Source organism: Populus alba, chromosome 1 (assembly GCF_005239225.2).
Source record: "Populus alba chromosome 1, ASM523922v2, whole genome shotgun sequence".
In the NCBI taxonomy this organism is placed as follows: Eukaryota; Viridiplantae; Streptophyta; class Magnoliopsida; order Malpighiales; family Salicaceae; genus Populus; species Populus alba.
Genome location: NC_133284.1, coordinates 39,347,289 through 39,369,251, shown reverse-complemented (window position 1 = coordinate 39,369,251; position 21,963 = coordinate 39,347,289). Strand labels below are relative to the sequence as shown.

At 29.3% G+C, this 21,963-nt stretch overlaps 2 protein-coding genes across 2 annotated transcripts; both read left to right on the top strand.

Moving 5' to 3' along the window:
• The first annotated feature begins 19,004 nt into the window (after positions 1 to 19,004).
• On the top strand, positions 19,005 to 20,392 carry LOC118036567 (uncharacterized). Its single transcript, XM_035042287.2, has 4 exons — positions 19,005 to 19,448; positions 19,544 to 19,832; positions 19,936 to 20,001; positions 20,309 to 20,392. The coding sequence occupies exons 1-4, from the start codon at positions 19,276 to 19,278 to the stop codon at positions 20,360 to 20,362; spliced, it is 582 nt and encodes a 193-aa protein (XP_034898178.2). The 5' UTR covers positions 19,005 to 19,275; the 3' UTR covers positions 20,363 to 20,392.
• A 147-nt stretch (positions 20,393 to 20,539) lies between these two features.
• Positions 20,540 to 21,925, top strand: LOC140955900 (probable starch synthase 4, chloroplastic/amyloplastic). Its single transcript, XM_073411164.1, has 2 exons — positions 20,540 to 21,617; positions 21,710 to 21,925. The coding sequence occupies exons 1-2, from the start codon at positions 20,545 to 20,547 to the stop codon at positions 21,801 to 21,803; spliced, it is 1,167 nt and encodes a 388-aa protein (XP_073267265.1). The 5' UTR covers positions 20,540 to 20,544; the 3' UTR covers positions 21,804 to 21,925.
• The last annotated feature ends 38 nt before the right edge of the window (positions 21,926 to 21,963 follow it).

The window sequence follows — 21,963 nt, the reverse complement described above, 5'->3', positions numbered from 1 at the left end:
CTACAAAAGTATCAATCTTGTGCTATTAAACCTTGATATTATAGTACAAAGAGTATTTAATCTCATTCTCACTACACTTAAACACTTTCATATTTTATAAGTGCTATATAGCGAGGTATAAAGATATTAGAATTTCAATTATGCTATCCACTCTATTAAGAAAGTTTATTGTGAAAACAAAATCATCTTCGTAAATCTTTGAGAGTTAGGTAAAAACTCTTGGAATTGATGAGGGAATCTCACCAAAAAAAAAATATCTTAAGAGAGATTTCTTCAAGTAGTGTAAAAAGCTTGGTGTGAATTCATCAAGTGAAAATTATACTTTAAAGCTCGGATAAGTTAAGGAATACAATACTTAAGTACAATTTGCTACTTGAGGTATGGATGTAGGCTTGCCAAACCACGTTAAAAAATGAATATGCAAATTATTTTCCTTAACTCTTTACTCTAAGTACTTTAATTTAATTATTGGTTATTGCATTTACTTGAAGTAATTTGTATTAATTGTAAAATTTAGTGATACATCAAATTCACCCCCTCATAGGTGTTAAATTGCCTTAATCCTTAAACAACATTAAGGTAGGTGTTAATGGATTGATTAAGTTTGTTGAATGTTAAGTTTTTACTAATATCACTCACTTCAGAGATGTTCTTAGAGAATATAAAGTGAAACATGGATATCATATGAAAAGATAAGTTAATCAAAAGGAAAATGGTTGGAGCTACAAGTATAGTTGATTATTGTGTGTGGCCGATATATGCTTCTTTAGTTCCTGGTAGCAAGAATTTCATGGTTAAATCTTTGTGAGACCAACATAGTCGTATTAGGCTTGGAAATAAATAAACAATTAATTCTACTTGGATAACAAAGAAGTTGCTTCCAATTATTAATGACCCAAACATATCCAGTGACACATTTGATACAATATTGAATGATATGTTTGGGATTAAGTCATTCTTGATACATTTATGAAGAGCTAGGACTAAGGTTAAAGACTTTGTGGAAGGAAGTCCAAAGAAGTTTTACAAGAGACTTCCTAGATATATTTAAATTTTAAAATAATATAACCCAGGTTCTAATGTGTTTGTAAGATTTAAACTTAACTACAACTATGAAATATATTCACTAAGGAAATTTCAAATGGTGTATGTATGTTTAAAGGTGATGAATGAAAGATTCGTTAATGGATGTAGACCTTTTATTAGGATTAATGACTGTCATCTAAAGAGTTCTTATAGAGGAGTATTATTATCTGCAGTTGGTTTGGATGATAATAATGAATAATTTTCTCTTATTTATGTTGTTGTTCAATATGAAAGCAATGATACATAAATATTGTTTTTATATGCACTTTATGGATTAATCAAGCATAAGATACACTAGAGACCTTTCTGTATCATATATGATAGAGAAAAGGTATATACCTCTTTTACAACAAATATTTTATTTGTATTTTTATAACTCATTTGATGTTTTCATATATTTTTTATGTTTTTTTTTTGTTAATAAAGTCTGTTTGAAGTTGTGATGGAGATTTTCTCAAAGGCAACCCAAATATATTGTTGCAAACATATATATACCAATATATATATATATATATATATATAAGGATTTAGGTGCCTCAAAAGCTTTATACAAATATGGAATACAACAGTTATATAAAGGATATTGAGGCTAGACATTTATTTGACAATACAATCAAGGTAGAAAATATCACTAACAACTTGTCAAAAGCTTTTAATATTGAGGTTGGGAAATACAAGGCTATTCCAATTGTGATTGTGCTAAAAAAAATTATATTGAAACTAATAAATAGGTTTTATGGTAGATTTGTATAGTCTATAAGATGAGAAACAAAAACTACACCATATGTGAGGAAGTTATTGGACAAGTCTATTAAGAATAGGAAAAACATGAGAATGATTTTAGTTAGTAATGTTGAGTATCAAGTATATGATGGTCAAATAAAGCTTTGCATTGATTTGGATAAGAAAAACTATTTTTATGGTGAATAAAAGATGACTAGAATACTAAAAAGGCATATGGTACCTTGTTTGAAGTACAAAAAAATAATTAAATTGAAGATTTATATCATATGTATTACATTATAAAAACATAGTCTGAGGTTGTATTGGATCTTAAAGATGAAAATATAATTGTACTACCCCTAAACCCAAAAAAAATATAAGTCGACCAAGGAAGAATAAAAGAAAGGAAGAAAAGGAAGAAGGACCTAGTAATGTTAGAAAAAAGATTGTCACACTAAGGTGTAATAAATGCAAATAGTATGGCTATAATTTCAAGATATACCAAAGAGGCAATGCTAGTATTTTTTATAAAGTATCTAGAGGTCTGGGAGGATTTATAGGTATTATAAAGAGATTTAAGGGATCTAGTAATGCTATGAGAGGAATCAAACGTGTTATGAGGGGTTTATTGGTGCTACTAAAGGATCCAAAGTATTAACCAATATTGGTTGAACTGGTAGAGCTATTAGAAAAGGTGTTAGCACATCATCCTCTTCATCTTAAATAGATATATCCTTTTCTTTTAATTTTCATATTGTTTAATGTACATCCTCTTAACATTCAACATATAAAAGTAGTATTGAGTGAAAAAAATATAGAGATTTTTTTTATTAGTGCCAAACTATTATGTGTGTTTATGATGTGGTCTATAAACATTTAAGATGATATATACATCTTTTGAAATATATTGCATTGTTTATGTATTAATATTATGTTTTATATTATAAGGATGTTCATGAAATTTTGTTATTTGAATTTGTTTCATGCATTAATTTCATTTGTTCGATGTGAACATTATAATAGTTATAAACATCAATATTGCACACATTAAGTTAGCTACCACCATCAACTTTATACTTGCAATGCTAGCCTTTATATTATGATTCTTGATCTAAACTCAATGTAATTCATCTTCCATTTTATTCACTTCATCTAGTATAAGCTCAATATCATTAACACATGTAGACCCTCTTGTATTTAATTCAATTTTATTTATAGGTTTGCAATAATTAATGAAGGTGTTGTCACATGACATGTCATCACATTTATATAATAACTTGTTCTTGCTAGCTTAGTCTTTGAAATCCTAACATTTATTTTTCCCTACATTGAATACACTTTCAATTCTTTAAGTTCAATTCATCATAACTATTTTTGGCTTTTTAAGACCACTTGCCTCGTTATTGATAAAATAGTTAAAAGATTTATATGGGGTAGCAAAAAGGGTAAACAGGGGTGGCATTTAGTGAAATAAAGTATTGTTACTTATCCTAAAAGATATGGAGGATTAGGGGTGAGAGAAACTAGGCTTGGGAATATTGCTCTATTGGGTAAGCTAATATGACATCTTATAAACAACCCTAAAAAGCCATGAGTGAGGGTTCTCACACATTAATGTATGAGAATGCATGATCTTTTCCATCTTTCAGATAAGCTTCTTACATGTCTTTATACTTGGTATGATTGCTGGTTGGAAGGGGATCCTTTGGCTTCTTATGTTCTTTTTATCAAGATAATGGATATTGATAAGCAGGTTAAGGATATACGGAAAGATAGTACTTGGGACTTATTATTTGGGATATCAAAAGGTTGATGGCTTGGAATTAGGATGTGAGGATCCAACATACTTACATGGAAGCAAATGTGTGTGCAGATTTTATGGCCAAACTAGCAATGTAAACCCCCTGTTATAATTTTTATGGGTTATTAAAAGATGAGAAATTTAACCAATAGTAAAATGAGTTAAATTAAATTAAAGAAACCTAAATCAAGATAAAAAAAAAAAGTGAAATTAATGAAATGAAAAGTGAATATAGTACTAAATTGTTGAAAAGAAAAACAATTGTGAGGATAAAATAAATATGTAAGACCAAAAAATGTCAATATTCAAATAACAAAAGGTTGGGAGTTTATATACAAATGATAAAAAGGGGTGGGTATAAATGAGCGATTAATAAGATGATAGAACTATAAATATCATTCTATTTTCTCTCTTTGAGTGACTTGCAAGAGCAAGAGAGAGTTTAGAGAGAGGCTAGAGAGAAGACATATTGATGACAGAACATCCGATAGCTATAACTCTACCTTCCACCGTTAGATTAGGCTATAATTTGGATATATTGTTCTTCTTGATGTTGTCTAGATTCTGAACGGTGGAGATTAGAAACTAACACTCGGTATATACGTTGTGCATTTTACATAGTAGGATTTTGAGGTCAGTTTGGTTAAACCCATATTTCTGAAAATTTCACCATTTGATGAAGGTTGATATTTGGATATGTTATATTTATAATAATGCATTATAACTTGACTGTATGGATTGTTTGGAATGTTATTTGTTTGTTATTTATGGTTGATTGAAATTGTTGTCAAGGATTGTGTTTAGAAGAATATTGTTTGAAAAGTTTGTAAAATCGATAAAAATGTTTTTTTTTTAACATTAATAGGGAAGATTGAAATAAATGAGATAAATTGGCTCTTAAAAAGATTTTTTTGACACTCTTAAACGATATGTGATATGGTTAGGGGTTGAGATAAAAGATAAAAAGTTAAATTGTGGATTTTATGTGTAAATTGAAAGGTTGATGAATCTGGACAAATTCGTCTCCTAACTTTTAGAGAGAATTCGAGTAGGAGGATAAGAGAATTAAGATCACGTTTCTTCATAGTAATTGTAGTTTTGGAAGTTAGCTAACTAAGAAAATTGGTCTTGCTCAATATGGAGCTATAAAACCCCAGCTATGGGTCATCAACCAAGATTGGGTCCTGACAGACCCTGTAGGCAGTAGGTATGGTTTGTTAATAGGCAATTTTAATTGTCTTAGAGGCAGAACTAGGCTTTTCTTCCTTCAAAGAACTTGTAGCCTCATGTTTTAGCTTTCTAACAAAACCAATCTCGCTTTAAATAGAGTTCTATAACTTTAAATATAGTTAAAAATATGAGAGAGGTTGAATAGTAAAAGTTCAATTCAAGATAGTAATAGTCGGACAATAACAATCTAGTGTTTGTTGATGAGAAATTTGATTGTCGTAGAGGCAGAACTAGGTACTCCTTCCTCAAAGAACTTGTAGCCTCGTTTCTTAGCTTTCCAACGAGACCAATCTTGCTTGAAATGGAGTTCTATATCTCTAGATATAGTTAAAAATCTAAGGAGAGGTTGAACAGTAACAATTCAATTTCAAGACAGTAACAGGTGGATAGTAACTGTTCAGTGTTTGTTGATGAGCAATTTTAACTATCGTAGAGGCAGAACTGGGTTCTCCTTCCTTTAGAGAACTTGTAGCCTCATGCCTTAGCTTTCCAACATGACCAATCTCGTTTGAAATAGAGTTATATAACTTTAGATATAGTTAAAATTCTGAGGAGATGTCGGACATTAAAAGTTCAAAATCAAGACAGTAAAAGTTGGACAGTATCAGTTCAATGTTTGTTGATGAGCAATTTTAACTGTCTTAGAGGTAGAATTTGGTTCTCCTTCTTTAGATAACTTTTAGCCTTGTTTCTTAGCTTTCCAACGAGACCAATCTCGCTTGAAATGGAGTTCTATAACTCTACATATAGTTAAAAATCTAAGGAGAGGTCGAACAGTAATAGTTGGACAGTAACAGTCCAGTGTTTGTTGATGAGCAATTTTGACTATCTTAGAGGTAGAACTGGGTTCTCATTCCTCATAGAAGTTGTAGCCTCGTGTCTTAGCTTTCCAACGAGATCAATCTCGCTTAAAACGGAGTTCTATAACTCTAGATATAATTAAAAATCTAAGGAGAGGTCGGATAGTAACAGTTAAATTTTAAGACAGTAACGGTTGGATAGTAACAATCTAATAACTAGAAAGTAACAATTCAAATATAAAAAAAGGAATGATAACTATGGTTGGATAAAGGATGACAACATTAATGGGTGTAATGAGAAAAACATAAAAAATATAAAGAAAGGAATGATTGAAAAAAAAGATATATTAGCTGTTGATATGATTATTATAAAACATATTCTTAACTAAGGAAAATTTATGAGATGAGCCTGTAACTGTAGGAGGAACCACCGATGTGGTGCAACAACAACAATATGGGAGCACGAGTAGAACTTTTACTGTAGATATGTGACTTTCACCTTCCTTTTTAATAACGTTGAATAATGAAAATACTTTATCATAAATGTTACCATATTGTGTTAATTCAGATATCAAATTGCTAAATGCTTAAATGTTGATAAATGTTTGATAGTTTCGGTTAATGACATCCGTAGGGATGACTGAGATAAACGGTTGATAGCTTCGCTAATGGCATTTGAATGGATGACTGAGACAAAGGAATGATTAGCTTCGGCTAGTGACATTCTAATGGACGACCAAGATAAACGAATGATTAGCTTTGACTAATGACATCCAAATGGTGACCATGAAAAAAAGGTTGATTAGCTTTGGCTGATAGCATCCGAATGGATGACCGGGACAAATGAATTATTAGTTTTGGCTAATGGCATCCGAATGGATGACCAGGACAAACGATTGATTAGCTTTGGCTGATGGCATTCAAAGTGGATGGCTGGGGTGAGTGAACGATTAACCTTAACAAATGATGCCTTAAAAGGATGGCCGAATTTAAAATTATGGTTGATTGCAAGAATTGGTACATCTATATGTATTGCAAGTTGTTTATACCAAGAACATGAAGGAACTACAAATGTCACATTTCAAACATGAGATAATATTAATGCTTCATTAAACTGCCAGACTATTTCTTATTCTTATTATTATTATTAGTAAGTAATTGCATTATTATAAATGTTTTGTACTGTACCTGGGACGTCACACCAACAAGGTGCCTAGGAAACCCAATACACGGGAACCTACTTTTGCAAAGAATCATGTAGTTACATTTTAAATCAAGATGTATTTTGTATGAATCAATGTAATGAATGTATAACTATTATTAGATCCTTTTAGTTTAAATTCATGATGACTATTTGTATGATAGAATACAAACTCATGTTTATGCATGTATATTTTTAATGTAAACTTCTAATCATGCAAACATAATATTATAAGTTATGTAAGATTCACCTTTAAATGAAATGTTGATTGTTGTTGATGTATGGATTGTATTTTGATGATGTGAGGGAACAAGTTCGCCAATTACCAACACGATGTGTGTCAAGTACAAAAAAAAATAAAATTTAATGTTGTTTTAGGCTTGAAAAGCCGGGTTGTTACAAGCAACTAGTAATGATCACGGATTTATTGTTTGGGATATGCCTCTAGAAGGAATTGCCAGTCTTTTATTAGCAGGTCAGCTAAAGACCTATTTCCATATAGTAGTCTAGTTTTCTTTATTTTCCTTACTGTACCAAAAAAACCTACATTATACCATGACAATGCACGTTTAATTCAAAATTTTACATGATAAAAATTTCAATGTTTTTCATCATTAGAGCTAATCCCGTTGCTACATGGTGACACTCAACTATTTAAGACTATAAAAATATTAAAAGGGAAAGCAAATTCACTGTGTATATAGAAACATTTTGTTATTCATTATGATAGTGTAATTATTTATTTGTCTTCCAGAAAAATTCAAATGCCTTTGTGTTGGCGGTATTTCAGTTTTTTTTGCATAGCCTATTAGTCATTAAATGATTAATCATGGCTATATTTGTCTCTTATAATTTTTTTATGTGCGGTAAACTAACTCAATTACCCTCAAAGTTAAAATTTTTAAAATTAATAGACAAGGATATTTCTATTTTTTCACTTTTTAAAACACAGTAAAATGACAACTTTACACTTGAAATAAAAAAAATTAAAACATGCATCCATGGGACTTTTGGTCTTTTCACTACTCTTTTTTTGTTGTATTCTAGTTTCATGGAAGGAAATTTGGTCTTTTTATATAAATTAGTTGTTATTTTAATGGAAAAAGTTGTCATCATATGTGGGGCATACACTAGCACATAGAAGGTGCCCACACATTTTAGGTGGTGTGTATGACACCTCTCGTCAACCAAAAATGTTCTTCAACCATGTCATTGGAAGCGTCGCCGTGCTCTTTTCCTATTGGTGCAACATATCGATGGTGATGGGGTGGTTTGTTGTCAATGAGGCTTTTTTAATTTTCTTCTCTCTTCTTCCTTAAAATTCACAGTTTGATCCTCTTTGTTGTTGGTAATTCATCTTCAGTCCTTATTCTTTTGATTTTTAATTTTTGTTCTTCACCTTTTAGTATAAGTTTTATTTATGTTAATTTCATCATTCAATCTTAATATTTTATATATATATATATATATTTAATTTAGTTCTTATTTTTTTTTATTTTTATTTTTTTCTTGGCCTTTTTGTAAAGTTTTTTATTTGCTTTCAATGTCATCCTTTAATCCAAATTTATGATATATTATATTTTCTAACTTGGTCCTCATTTTTTTTATTTTTTCTTATCCTTTTGTTAAATTTATTTTTCTTTTTAAGTTCTCCCTCCAATCGAAAACTTATAGTTTCTTTCTAATTTATTTTTTATATTGATTTTTATTCTCATTATTTTAGTTGCTATATTTTTTTGGGTCTTTTTATGTAATTTTTTTTTTTCCTGATTTCATCATTTAACATTTGAGTTGTTGGAGATTAGACTTCATGGTTTTTTCATGTATAGTGCTTTCGATCTAATGATTTAGGTCATGAGTTTTGAAAAGTTGATAGGGGTAGACATCTTTTTTTCTTTTTTGCTTATTTTTTTAATTTCATTGTTTGACATTATTTTTTTAAATAGCTTTAAGATTTTCTTTGATTTTTTTTTTATTGAGTTATTCCAACCTTATAACCCAAGACACAAGTTTAGAAGATTAACTCGGACTGACTTGACCTTTATTGCTCAAATTACATGTTTATTATGCTAACCCAGATTGAAGCAGGCTGATTGTTTTGTTTTTTTTTTTTGTTTTATTCCAATTTCATCATTTCATATATAATTAGTTGAAAATTGAACTACATTGTTTTTTCATTCTTGGAAAAAAATTTATTTATGAAGTTGTTGTGAACTCTCTTTTTTTTACTAATCTCTTTATCCCTATACTATCATTGCCTTTTTTTATTATTTAATTAAAATAAAACTAATTTATATAAACTAGTTGTTGTATAACCTGAGTCATAGAATTCTTTTTTATAGGAAAAATATACTTGCGATTCTTAAATATATTTTCTTATAAAAAAAAAAACAATACAAACATAAATATAACCATAATGGGGGCACGCATCTATAACTTGCTAAACAACTCAAGAAGGACTTCTCTCATCATAGAACAACAATTTTTTTTTTTTTGTATCGGAAATCAAAACACAAGTGATCTATCTCTAAAATCAATGGTTCATGGTTTAAAATATTTATATAAGGATCATTCTCTAATCTATCCTTATATAATTAAACTAATTTTTATTCTTAAATATATGTTTTTATAATGTATTCATCTTATAAGTTTCTAAAATAAACCACCAGAATTAGTTATTAGTTATGTGATTTGCATAAAAAAAAAACCTTTTATTTGTTTGGCTTAAAAGGATATTTTATAAATAATAATATGCAAATTATGTAATTAATTTTGGTAGTTTGGCCTAAAAATCGTTCTAAGAAGATGATTAATAATTAACCTAGAGAGTGTTTCAAAATATGATTGTACCTATATTTTCAAAACAATTTAATTTTTTTTGTTAAAAAATTAATTTTTTTGTATATTTTGGATTGTTTTGTTGCACTGATCTCAAAAATAATTTTTTAAAAATAAAATAAATATTATTTTGATGTATTTCAATACAAAACTTTGAAAAGTAATTACAACCACACTTCTAAATATGAATAGATAAAATTGACTCAGAGATACCAGGATACATTGAAAAAACTTATATAATAAGAACAAGTTGAGTCATTAACTCTAAAAGAAAATCATTATTTTGAATTAGCTATCCTGACATATTTCTATAAATAGTTTTAAATGTTTTTTTGCTAAATTAAATAACATTTTCTATCTTTCAAGATAAAGTAACATTCTATTTTATAACAATTTATCAATTTACTTTCAAGAAATTGTTGTTTTGGTTTTTAAAAATATTCATTCCCTTTTCAATTATTTTTATGCAAATGAATTCTTGTCTTGATATCTTTTGTGAGGAAATTAAAATATGATATTTAAAAAAAACAACGATTACGATTTAATTTAAAATATTAATATTTTATCTATAATTCCAAGTTCTAAATTTTTTCGAACCACAAATAAAATGGCTAACTATTTTTGTATTATACTACAAATTAGCAGTTCAGAAAATTGGATGCCTTGAAACTGTACAACAACTCGTTGTTATAAATATATATGTATAATTAGTTACGTGGCTTCATTGTGGTCTGATATTTTTTTATGTAAAAAAAATATGAAATTATTATCAATTGTTTTTTTTATCATTTAGAAAAATTTTAATAATGAAATTCAAGATTTGTAACATATATTTAATAAAATTGACCAAGATTTCTAAGTCCTAATAAATGTTAATATTATCAAAATACTATTTTTTTTAATTAAATATCAAACCGGGGACATGAAAGATAAAAATATATCAAGACACCTGACTATGTATTATAATGAGTCATTAACTCATTATGTTTTTATGAAATATGTTTTTATATTAAAAAAATTAATAATTTAAATTTAATTAAAACAAAATAATTTTATAGTATAACTCTTTTTACTTTTATTAATATCTATTACCTCTATAATTTTATTTTTTCTATCTCATTCATTTAATAAAAATCAAAAGCAATTACTACTAACATCAAAAAAACTTGAACACTTTAAAATAATGATAAAAATGGTATCTATCCAATTAGATTTTTTTTTTATCTCATTAAATTGTGTGGGTCAACCTCGAAGTCCTCAATCCAACTATTTGCTTGGCATGGAATTCAAATTAAATCATGTGAAACTTGAATTAATATGATCTCGTCGATTTAATATGTTCAACCGCGAGCTAGTCAACTAATCAAAACCAAGTTTGTCTAAGAAAATATATAGACGTTGTCATTTTAATTCTTATTATAAATATTAACATGATAATGTTTTGGGTGGACCCGAGTCTCTAGGTATGATCCAATTGTCAATTGGACCAAAACCCAATTTTCTTTTTATATATATATAAAAAAAAATTAAAGACTCCGATCCAACATTTTCTTTATAAAAAAATTCAAGAACGATGGAATTCTTGACAAATCCGGGTCAATGCGCCCAACCCTTTACTTAGATCATAACACTTACTAGGTTTAATCACCTTGTCTTTTAAAATATATTTTTTGTTTAATTGAATGATTAATAATCTAAAAAATAAGAGGAAAGGTCTTAATAAAAATTTAAAACAAATAATAAATAATAAAAACTACAAAAATACATATAAAAGAATGATGGTTTGAATAAAAATTTAAGAGGAAATTTTTTTAAAAAAATGCCATATGTAGATGGATCTAAAAAGAAATTCCAGCCCAGACGCGTCTTAGCCTGAAAACACAGGTCTATGAGCTTTGATAATTGTTTTTCGTAAGGATGGATGACATATTGTGCATATTTTTGTTTTTTAAATAAACAACTTGTAGCTTGTAATAATAGATGACACATCATTCAGGAACCTAGATACAGACCACCATAGCGGTGGTTGAAATTTTAGGGTCCAACTTTTTGGATCCTAAAACTAATATTTCACCTGAAAACATTTTTAAAAAATAATACTTTGGATGCCTTTAAAAATCTATTTGTTGTCTTCAATTTGGAAAAAATTAGTTCCAAAACACAAAATAAACTTGATTTAAAAAAAAAATTAAGATCTGATTTATTTTTTCAGGTAAGATAAAGCCTAAAGAATACCTCAACATAACTCCTCTCATCAAAAGGGGCCCATTGACACCAAGAAAGACTTTTTTATGGCTAAAATATTGGCCAACCAATAACTCCCTCTTTTATTTTTCATTTTCCTAACTCTACATAGTGTTGTAACTCTACAACATTCTCTATCTCACGGTTCAAACCATTTATATTCACCTAAATTATAGCTAGCTTAATCTTTCTATAGTATATTGCCTTCATCTTATCTCATGTATCGATAAGCCTCTCATAATTCATTTTTATACTCAAAACAAGATGATTCCACCAAATAATAACATAATTAGTAAATTTAATCACAATTAATTTTACATTTTCTCCACCAAATAATTGTAACAATAAAAAATCGACTCCACTTTAGTTTTCCACTTTAAGTAAGCTTATAAATCATTTTTCCATTGGAAAAACAAAAGTCTTCATCTTAATACTCCTGAGGTTCCTATCCAAACCATCTTTAAATGTAAAATCTCTTATAGATCCTCTTTATGGTCAAAATCCTCATGATGTTGAAATCTCCTATTACGAAAAATACCATGTTGTCGAATTATACCTCATTGCTGAAATGAAACTTGATCAAGTTCATCCAAATTATCATCCATGTTCTCCTTAACAAACTCATCTACATGTTTAGTAGTACGTTTTTCTTGCTTTTTGGTATTAGGAACCTTTTAGAATAACCTCTCTTGTAAATTATCAATCACAATATCCTATCTATTTATTTGATCATTCACCTCGCCAAACAATACATTCATCCTCTCAAATTGTTGTTGCATAGCCTTTGAAATAAATAAATAAATAAGTGTTTTTTCTCCTTCTTAGGTGAAGACTCTCTTTTGAAAGACATCTTCAAATCTAAAAAACATATTAGTAAATAATCTTCACACATTCCCGTATGTGTTTATACTTAAGGATATGACACTTTACACCTATTTCACTTATAATTTAGCTTTTTATTATAATATTCTCATACTTTTTTGCCTTTACCCCTTTTAGCTCATCTATTTAGTTCTTTAAGGAACTAAACAAAAACAATAAAAACATTTTTGATTATAACGTTCAACCAATGGATTCAAAAGGACATAACAATAACAATAACAACAACAACAACAACAACAATAATTAAAAAAAAAACAATAAGGAAACTAGGAATAAGGAAAACTCAACAACCAAACTCAAATCAATACCAAAAAAATGAATTTAAAATAACAAAGACGACAAGAAACGAAAAGGAATTTAGGAGTAACTCAATAAAACATATTTAAGATTGAACTTCTTGACTTGTGTTAAGAAAATAAAGCTCCAAAGATCAATAAAGAAAGATTGTCAAAACCTGATCCATGATCAACATATAGACAAGGTCATCCTCCAAGGTTTCATATTTATGTGAACTCAAACTTACATACAAACTTATTCCTTACGTGAACAAAATAGAGTTTTATGTAACATGATAACATAACTAACTCCATAATATAAATTGACTATCTTAATACAAGAGTTAATATAAATATCATAATTATGGAGCACTAACTAGATATAAAAAAAAGTACTAAATGCAACCAAAGAGCAGGTTTTGAAGTCCAACAAAATTGATCTGCTAATAAAAATATAAGCCTAAAAAAGACAAATAACAAGAGAATGAGTTTAACAACTCAGTGAGTAAATAATGTTTAATACATACATACATACAAGGTAATAAGACAAAGAAAAACATATACAAATTTGGCTTTAGGCTTCTACAAAAAAGTTTCATAAATAAGCCCTAACAAGTATATCATAAGGTAAGGCTTGTCAGAAAATTTAAATGCAATGAACATGACGCTCCATGCTATTGGATGATCAATCGTCACAGGTTAGAGACTCTTTGAGCAACTAGAATTCATATACAATGTGTACAAAGACTAACACTACCTTGTTAGCAAGGGTATTTTGATTGACATATCATAGGTTCATATCATAATCACACAAATAGATTCATATCTCAAGACTCAACTCATGGCATCTATCAAATGAGAAGCTATCAATTTAGAAGTACAAAATAGTTTATATCAAAGATTCAATTTCAATAAGTGACCATACTTAATCACAAATAAGGAATAAATAACAATATAAGAATTACCAAGAAGCACAATCAATTCCATATTAATAATTGAAGTATTTATATTAATCTTGTAGCATATGAAAAATTACTCACCTACCTTACTTAAAAGTATAAAATAACACAAAAGTAAATACGAAGGCAATCTTATTGATGTCCTATAGGTAGAATATCAGGATTATTTGAATACAAAAGAAGACATACTTAAAACAGACTCGAAAAGAATGTAAAATCTATTTAATACATTTAACTTAGGGTCTAACTCATAGCCCTATATGTTTATGAACAAAAGTTATTATTTTTCTCAAAAAACCAAACGGTTTCTCGAAATCTAATTTATAAGGAATAAAAAACATAAAACTTGGTAATAATTAACCAATAAACCTCAATTATTCATCAAAACCAATCTAAAAAACTGAAATTAAAACTAAAGACTAATTTGGAACTTTCTAAGATTTTTAGGGATTACATTGTAATTTTACTAAATTGAGGACCAAACTGAAAATGCCATAAATTCATAACTATACTAACATTCTGCCCATAATTCATCCTCAATCTTTCTAGAATATCAAATTTTGCTCCAAGTACCAAACTATGATTTTCCAAAGTTTGGGGACTAAACTATAATTTTCACAAATTAATAGACTAAACTGAAATTCCATAATCTTCAACCTTAAACCTAGATTTTTCCACAAATCAACTACTGATCTATGAAAATATCTAACTCAAAATCATCATGTAACAAGTCATAACTCAAAATCGTCATCCTTACACAAAATCTTTCAAAATCAACTAATTAAACCATTACCCATAACAATTAATTTATAATATTCTAAGTAGCTTATCAATCAAACCCAAAACATAATCTTCAAAATTCTAATATTAACAAAAATAATAATCTTAATTAATACCAACAATTATACCCATCAAAACATAAATGTTACTTTTTAAACTTATTTTTCTGTAACTGTCTTCTCTTCCTTTTATCTTTTCTTCTTATCTTCTTCTTCTTATGGTTCTCTCTTTTCAAATTTGAATTTTCTCTTTCTTTTTTTGTTTTGTTTTTATTCTTCATTTTATACTTACTAGCTCTTTGTTCACTTAATAAAAAGTCATTCATCCATTTATACATAAAACTTACTCTTCGAAGGATATTGTTGTCATTTCCTATTAAACCTTTGTTTCTTTATTTCAAAATATTACAAAGACTTTCTTAAGAAATAATTCAATAAAACATTTTCAAGATTGAACTTTTGACTTACTTTGTGATTTCTTTTCTATTTTTCTTTTCTTTTCAATGCAAGATACAGTTATCTAGAAGACTTTTTTTAAATATATATATATATATATATATATATATATATATATATATATATACTTGGTAGATTGTAAATTTTGTATATTAAATCTCACATTTTTTAAAGAGATCACAAATTAGTAATGTGAAAAATCCCTAATTCAAGAACATGTTGACTTTAAAGAATAAGAATAAGAATTGATTACCAAATAGAAATAACGATCTTGTTGATGCGAGGAATAATTATCTAAGCTTGAAACAAAAAGAAATCAAGAACAAAACAAGAAATTAAAGATAATGAACCTGGTTTTAGAGCATAGCTCTGATATTAACTGATGCGAACTTAGAGGGGAAGAATCCTAGAACTTATAAACAAGATGAAACACAATCCAAGAAAGCCAAAATTAAGTTAAAAAAAACTCGACCCAATGATTACTTGAATCGAAAAACCCTAGTTATTAGATGAAAACCTTGACCTGTTGATTATAACGAACAAAGAATTAAAGGAATAAGGATGAATGTTAGAAAGAAGAAATCTTGATAACTTTTGAAAGTTCTATAAATAGCTAAAAGTAAGAGCAATCTCTCTCTCACAAGTTTATTTCTAAATAATCAATGAGTTATGACAACTTACAAACTAAAAAAAGTATTTGTAGTTTAACAAAATAAACTCTAGTGAAAAACTGAGTTGAAACTTAAACCCAAATCTAAACTAATGACACGACCAAAAGCTTGATGTTTTCTCTCAAGTGCAGGAGTGTCGAAGTAATAAATAACCCGACAAGACCGGGATCGAACCACAGAGAGGTTAATTGTATAAATTATAAATAACAATACAACAATAACAACAACAATAATAGTAATAGTAATAATAATATTAATAGTAATAGTAATAATAATAATAATAATACTCAGTACGTGGCGTTGTTATACCTGAGAATGATCTAAAAGATCGGGTCACAGGTTTCCAGCCTATATACTAAGTTTATGAAAAGATCAAAGAGATATATTATATAATATAAATAGATTTCTGATGCGAATGAACAAGGCAAGACCAACAATATTAGGATCCTTGATCAAACATAGAGCATACTTAATGTACATAAAATATGACAAGAATGCAAGTAGTAGTAGTAGTAGTAGTAGTAAAAGAGAAGAGGAAGAAATTAATGAGAACTTTGAGATGGAAGATTACTGTAAGGAATAAACAATAATAAAAACAAATGTCAAGGTTAGAGGATCCACTAATGGTACTTCAAATAAGTATAATATAAACTTTTATTATTCAACTAGAAACCACACACAAAGGAGGTTTCAATCAGATTATAATTGTTAACATGATTACATTAATTATCTTATTCAAGTAATGCCAATACTTGTAAATATTATTAGGTATTCATGGTGATAACTTATGTTAACAACAAATCAAGTTCCTTTCATAGCACAAGTGTAGGTTATACCATACGGTTGGGCTATGAAAGTGCCAAACATTTGTTGTATCAAGGGTTGTTCAACACAAAATTAGATTAACCATTTAACAAGAAAGATATTAAGAGTAAGTAAGATAATAAATATAAAACATGTTAATATCAAGCATTAAAGTCCATGTTGAGTTTATACTATACTTATTCTTACACCATTAGTGTAACCTTTTCACCTTGACATAATAGATTTAGCTAAACATAATGAAAGAAAGAAACATAAATAAACAAGATAAGAATATAATTATACAAATAAAGGAAAGGAAATGAAGAGCATAAACAAGAGATTAATATAACATCAAATAAAACTTAAACATTACAAAATACAAAGAAAGAGAGCAAGAGCATGATCTTGATCTGAACACCAAGATGCCTAAATGCATGGCAAATGCCTCCTTTTATAAGCCAAAATTTGGAACTATTGATTTAATGAATAATTGTTGAGTGGGTGGCCACATCTTAACGTAGTGAAAATCCTTATCTTCTTGTCTGAATAAAAAGTCATTGCTAACATTAGAACTGGAACCATATGAAGCATGAAAGTTCTAGGAAATTCTCTTAGCTTTCCAGGAAAAAAAAGTTGAGGTCATTTGGACTTTTAGAACTCAAGATATGGGTTGAACACTGAACAGTGTCGGGGCTGTAGGACAGATTCAGACTTCTTTGTTGTTGCTATAATTTGGACTTGAAAATGGCTTTCTTAGATCTTGGTGTCCACATGAAAGTTGTAGGCCTATGTCTTACTGAATCTATGTAAAACTTTGAGATCATTTGGACATCTAGAACTCGAGATATGACCCAATTACCAAACAGTGTTCTAGTTTGGATTGCACCAACATCTCTTTTCTAAGCTTCACCCTTATTTATCTTCAAAATTTCAGTAGTTGAATTCATCAATCAATCCTTTGATTTATGTGATAGGCCTGCATTTAAGATGAACATTTACCATATATTAAGGCATTTTATAGTACCACACTTGTTATTATAAAACATGCTTTAGTTAAGGAGTTATTGATACTTCAAGTGCAAAATGATGATATAAAACCTTGATAAACATGCACTTTTAAGTACTAATCAACTAACTCAAGAGCACTTTAAAATAAATAAACAAAGTCCAATTTGCAAAGTAACTTTTGAACTTTATCAAAATACTTTTTTGATTTTTAATTGTTATGAAATTTTAATCTTATATGAAACAAGGTCTTTAAAATATCATGGCAAAATTTTAGTGTGATCCAAATTTTTTGTCAGATTGAAAATTATGACTATTAACATATAGTTGTGCATCCAAGCTCCCGTACATGTTAAACATCTAAATCTCTTGCTTGAATCACATTGTTCAAGACTTGATTTTTCTTTGAACTTAATTTTATGCTTTACGTCATCTTAGAAGAAATTCTTGAAGTTTGCTCAATCAATATATTTGGAATTAGCCAATTGAATACCTTTTTGATCTTATTGACTCTTATTTTTATAATTGGTACAATCAACATATGTAATGAATTATATGGTACTGCCTGTTTTTTCTAGTAAGTTAATTTTATATTTATACTACAAATTAACATTTCAAGAAAGTGGCTTGCTTGATGACTTGTTTTTACTGGGAAAATAATTTGTTTTTACCTTTTTCCATCTTTGCTGTTCCTTTGTAATGTCAAATTTATTTTTTTTTGAACGTAAAATAATTTTACAAGGGAGGTTATCAATTTTGAATCTTGTGGGCTTAAGATTTCATTTGTTTTTTTTTGGCATGTAACATGTATCTATTTTGAAAATAATAACATTTTTTATTTTAGAATTTTTTAAAATAAAAGTGTAGCTAGCGCATTTGAATTAGTGTATATTTAGAATATGATGAATATTATTTTTTTAAAAATAATTTTTATTTAAAAATATATTAAAATATAGTATATATTTATTTATTTTTTAAAATTTAATTTTAATATAAAAAAACTATCTATAAATACAAAAAAAAATTAATTTGAAATTAAATAGAAGTTTTTCTTGAAAATATAAAAAATATAATCAAACCGGAATCCGAAACACCGCCCGAAACTAAAATATCGTATTTAAATTCATGCCATGAATGCAAGAAGCAATGACCACCACCTGAAAAAGAGGATAAAAAATGGTAGCCCCACTGTCACTCAAAGGACCCACAATCCTCCACCGTTCGATGAAGATAATCCCCATAATAATAATAGTAAAACAGAAAAAGAAAAAAGAAAAAGAAAAAGAAAAAAATGCACAGGTTCCCTTCCCTTTGGTGGGAAATCACAAGCATCCTTCAACACTTCCAGTCACCTTGACGCATCCATCTTCATCCTTTCCTTCAACAACAAACAAAAAAAGATTCGAAAACTCCAGAAACCAGCCCAGCCAAGCAACGGATAATGAGTAGAGTCCGTACACTAAACTAAAAACTCTGCTGCTAATTGTAAATAAATAACCTTGTTAATTTCTTCTGCACAGAATGGCAACGAAACTATCAACTTGTTTTCTGAGCCATCGCCATGCTACTGCTTTAAATTGCAATGCTATTACTACTACTACTAATGATCCCAAGCACACTAATGTTCGATTCTTGTTGCCTTGTCATCGATTGCTCTCATCCTCCTCTTTCAGAATACGGAATCGCAACTCGAGGTACGTACTACGCTTCTCAATTAGGTTTTTAATTTTACTGTTAGGTTTTTATTATTAATTTGATTTCAATAATTTGATGCATGGCTGAATGATAGAAGCTCGCAGTATAAGCGTAGACAAATGAAGAAATCTTCTTCTACAGAGGATTCCGAGAGTCATCAACCACAACCGCAACCGCAACCGCAAACGCAACCGCAACCGCAACCACAATCTCAACCTCAACCCCCTCCTACGGTGTTTAGTGCTGTACCAAATGATGTTGCTGGCGCTAGCGTATTCGTAGATTCGGAAACTAGTACTAGTGTAGATGTGGAGCGGATTGAGCAACTCACTGATGCACAAAATCCACAACGTCTTACTGTGTCCCAAGAAGCCAAATCTTTGGTCTTCTTTCTCTACTTATGCAATTGTATTAGCAAATTTGTTTTTGATCGCTGCTTCGTTGTAATATAGTTTAATTTTTTTTTTTTAATTGGGTTTCTCTCAGGCTATTGATATTAACATAGAGGAAGATGAGAAGCATTCAAGTGCATCTGATGAAATGAAACAATTGGTATTCCTTTTTACCATGCTCCTTAAAAAAATAAAGTATTTCACAATCTGTTCTTAGGCTATGTAGTTTATATTTTTTAAGTGACTAGGGCTTCCATGCACTTTAGGATATCCATGCTGGAACTTTGATGCTTGAGTTTTGGTCCATTACTCTGTCTGGATGTAATTCAAGTGTCGAATTCACATTAAGTCTATGATTTCAAATCTGTTCCTCAATTTTAGTTTTACTTTTCTTGTTTTGATTTACTTGAATGAGAGACAATGGCTTGTTTCAAAAAAAATTAAATAATCTATCTTCTACCCCCCAGGCTGTAAACATGGGTGGCGAGAGCAACTTTCAAGTATTCAACTTGAAGATTTGATAGGCATGATAAGAAATGCTGAGAAAAGTAGGATGACTTTCTCTTCTATTCTTGATTTATCTTCCTCAATGCTTGTAGTTTCAAACACTTCCAAGTAAGGAGGGCATGCGTTTATATTCATTGGTAACATGTGTATGTTAGATACTCTTCTTTCTCAACAAAGCTCGGGTTTTTTGCGCTTGATGACCTTGAAAGAATTTTTTCATGAGAAGGACAAGTTGCAAGGAGAAATTAATGTTTTGGAGATGAGATTGGCAGAAAATGATGCTAAGATGAAGGTTGCCGCTCAAGAAAAGATACGTGTGGAACTCCTGGAAGCCCAGTTGGAGAAACTAAGGAATGAACTAGATCAGAGGGGTGCTACTGAGAGAAGTGTGTTTGATCTGTATGAGAGCCAAAACAATGTTTTTAACAAGGAAGCCCCTCTACTTCAGAATAACACTCTACTTCAGAATAGCAGTGTTCATTCTCTTAGCGACGAGCTTAGTTTATTGAGGTCGGAGAATATGTCTCTGAAAAATGATATAGAAGCACTCAGGGAAGAGCTTAGTAATGTCAAGAATACCGATGAACGTGTTGCAATACTGGTGAAGCAACACTCTTTGATGAAGTCTTCTCTGCAAGACCTGGAGTCCAAACTAATAGCTTCTGAGGAAGATGTTTCAAAATTATCTAGTCTAAAAGTTGAATGCAAGGACTTATGGGAGAAGGTGTATACTTTGCAAGCACTGCTGGATAAGGCAACCAAGCGAGCAGATCAGGCTATTCTTGTGTTGCAGCAAAACCAGGATCTCCGAAAGAAGGTTGATAAATTGGAAGAATCCCTGGAAGAAGCCGTTGTTTATAAGCTATCATCAGAAAAGTTGCAGCAATATAATGAACTAATACAGCAAAAGATGAAACTATTGGAGGAGCACCTCCAGAGGTCTGATGAAGAGATACATTCTTATGTCCGATTGTATCAAGATTCTGTACAAGAATTTCAAGATACACTCAAGAGTTTGAAAGAGGAAAGCAATAAAAGGGCACTGGATGAACCTATAGATGATATGCCCTGGGAATTTTGGAGTCATTTACTGCTCATAATTGATGGTTGGCTGCTCGAGAAGAAAATATCTACAGATGATGCAAAGCATTTGAGAGAAATGGTATGGAAGAAAGATGGGCGTATTTGCGATGCATACATGGAAAGCAGAGAAAAGAATGAACGTGAAGCTGTGTCTAGGTTTCTCAAGCTGACATCATCATCCAAAAGGTAAAATTTTTAAGTAGGAATGTTTTTGGAAATTACCCGTTACTATCCGATTATCTCTTTACTATATGATTTTCCCTTTCCTTGATCTTCAGTTATGGATTATCTATCATTCATATTGCAGCAGAGATGGCACCAGTTGCCAAGGTGAGCTTAACATATATGTTTCACTCAGTCACTTTGTTTTAGGATTGCTAATTTCTTAGCAGCCTTGTCAATCTCATGTGATGTATTCTGGACACCTTCAGAAATACAAGTGTGTGTGTGTGTATTTGTCTCAGATGAATATGCTATACATTACATGATATGTCTTTTCAGGGAAATATAACTTAGATGGCCTCTTTCTGTT

Coding starts and splice junctions, on each gene's coding strand:
- LOC140955900 (XM_073411164.1), top strand. CDS start 20,545: ATGACCTTGAAAGAATTTTTTCATGAGAAGGACAAGTTGCAAGGAGAA. Junction 21,618..21,709: donor CTGACATCATCATCCAAAAG/GTAAAATTTTTA, acceptor CTTGATCTTCAG/TTATGGATTATCTATCATTC.
- LOC118036567 (XM_035042287.2), top strand. CDS start 19,276: ATGGCAACGAAACTATCAACTTGTTTTCTGAGCCATCGCCATGCTACT. Junction 19,449..19,543: donor ATACGGAATCGCAACTCGAG/GTACGTACTACG, acceptor GCTGAATGATAG/AAGCTCGCAGTATAAGCGTA. Junction 19,833..19,935: donor CCCAAGAAGCCAAATCTTTG/GTCTTCTTTCTC, acceptor GGTTTCTCTCAG/GCTATTGATATTAACATAGA.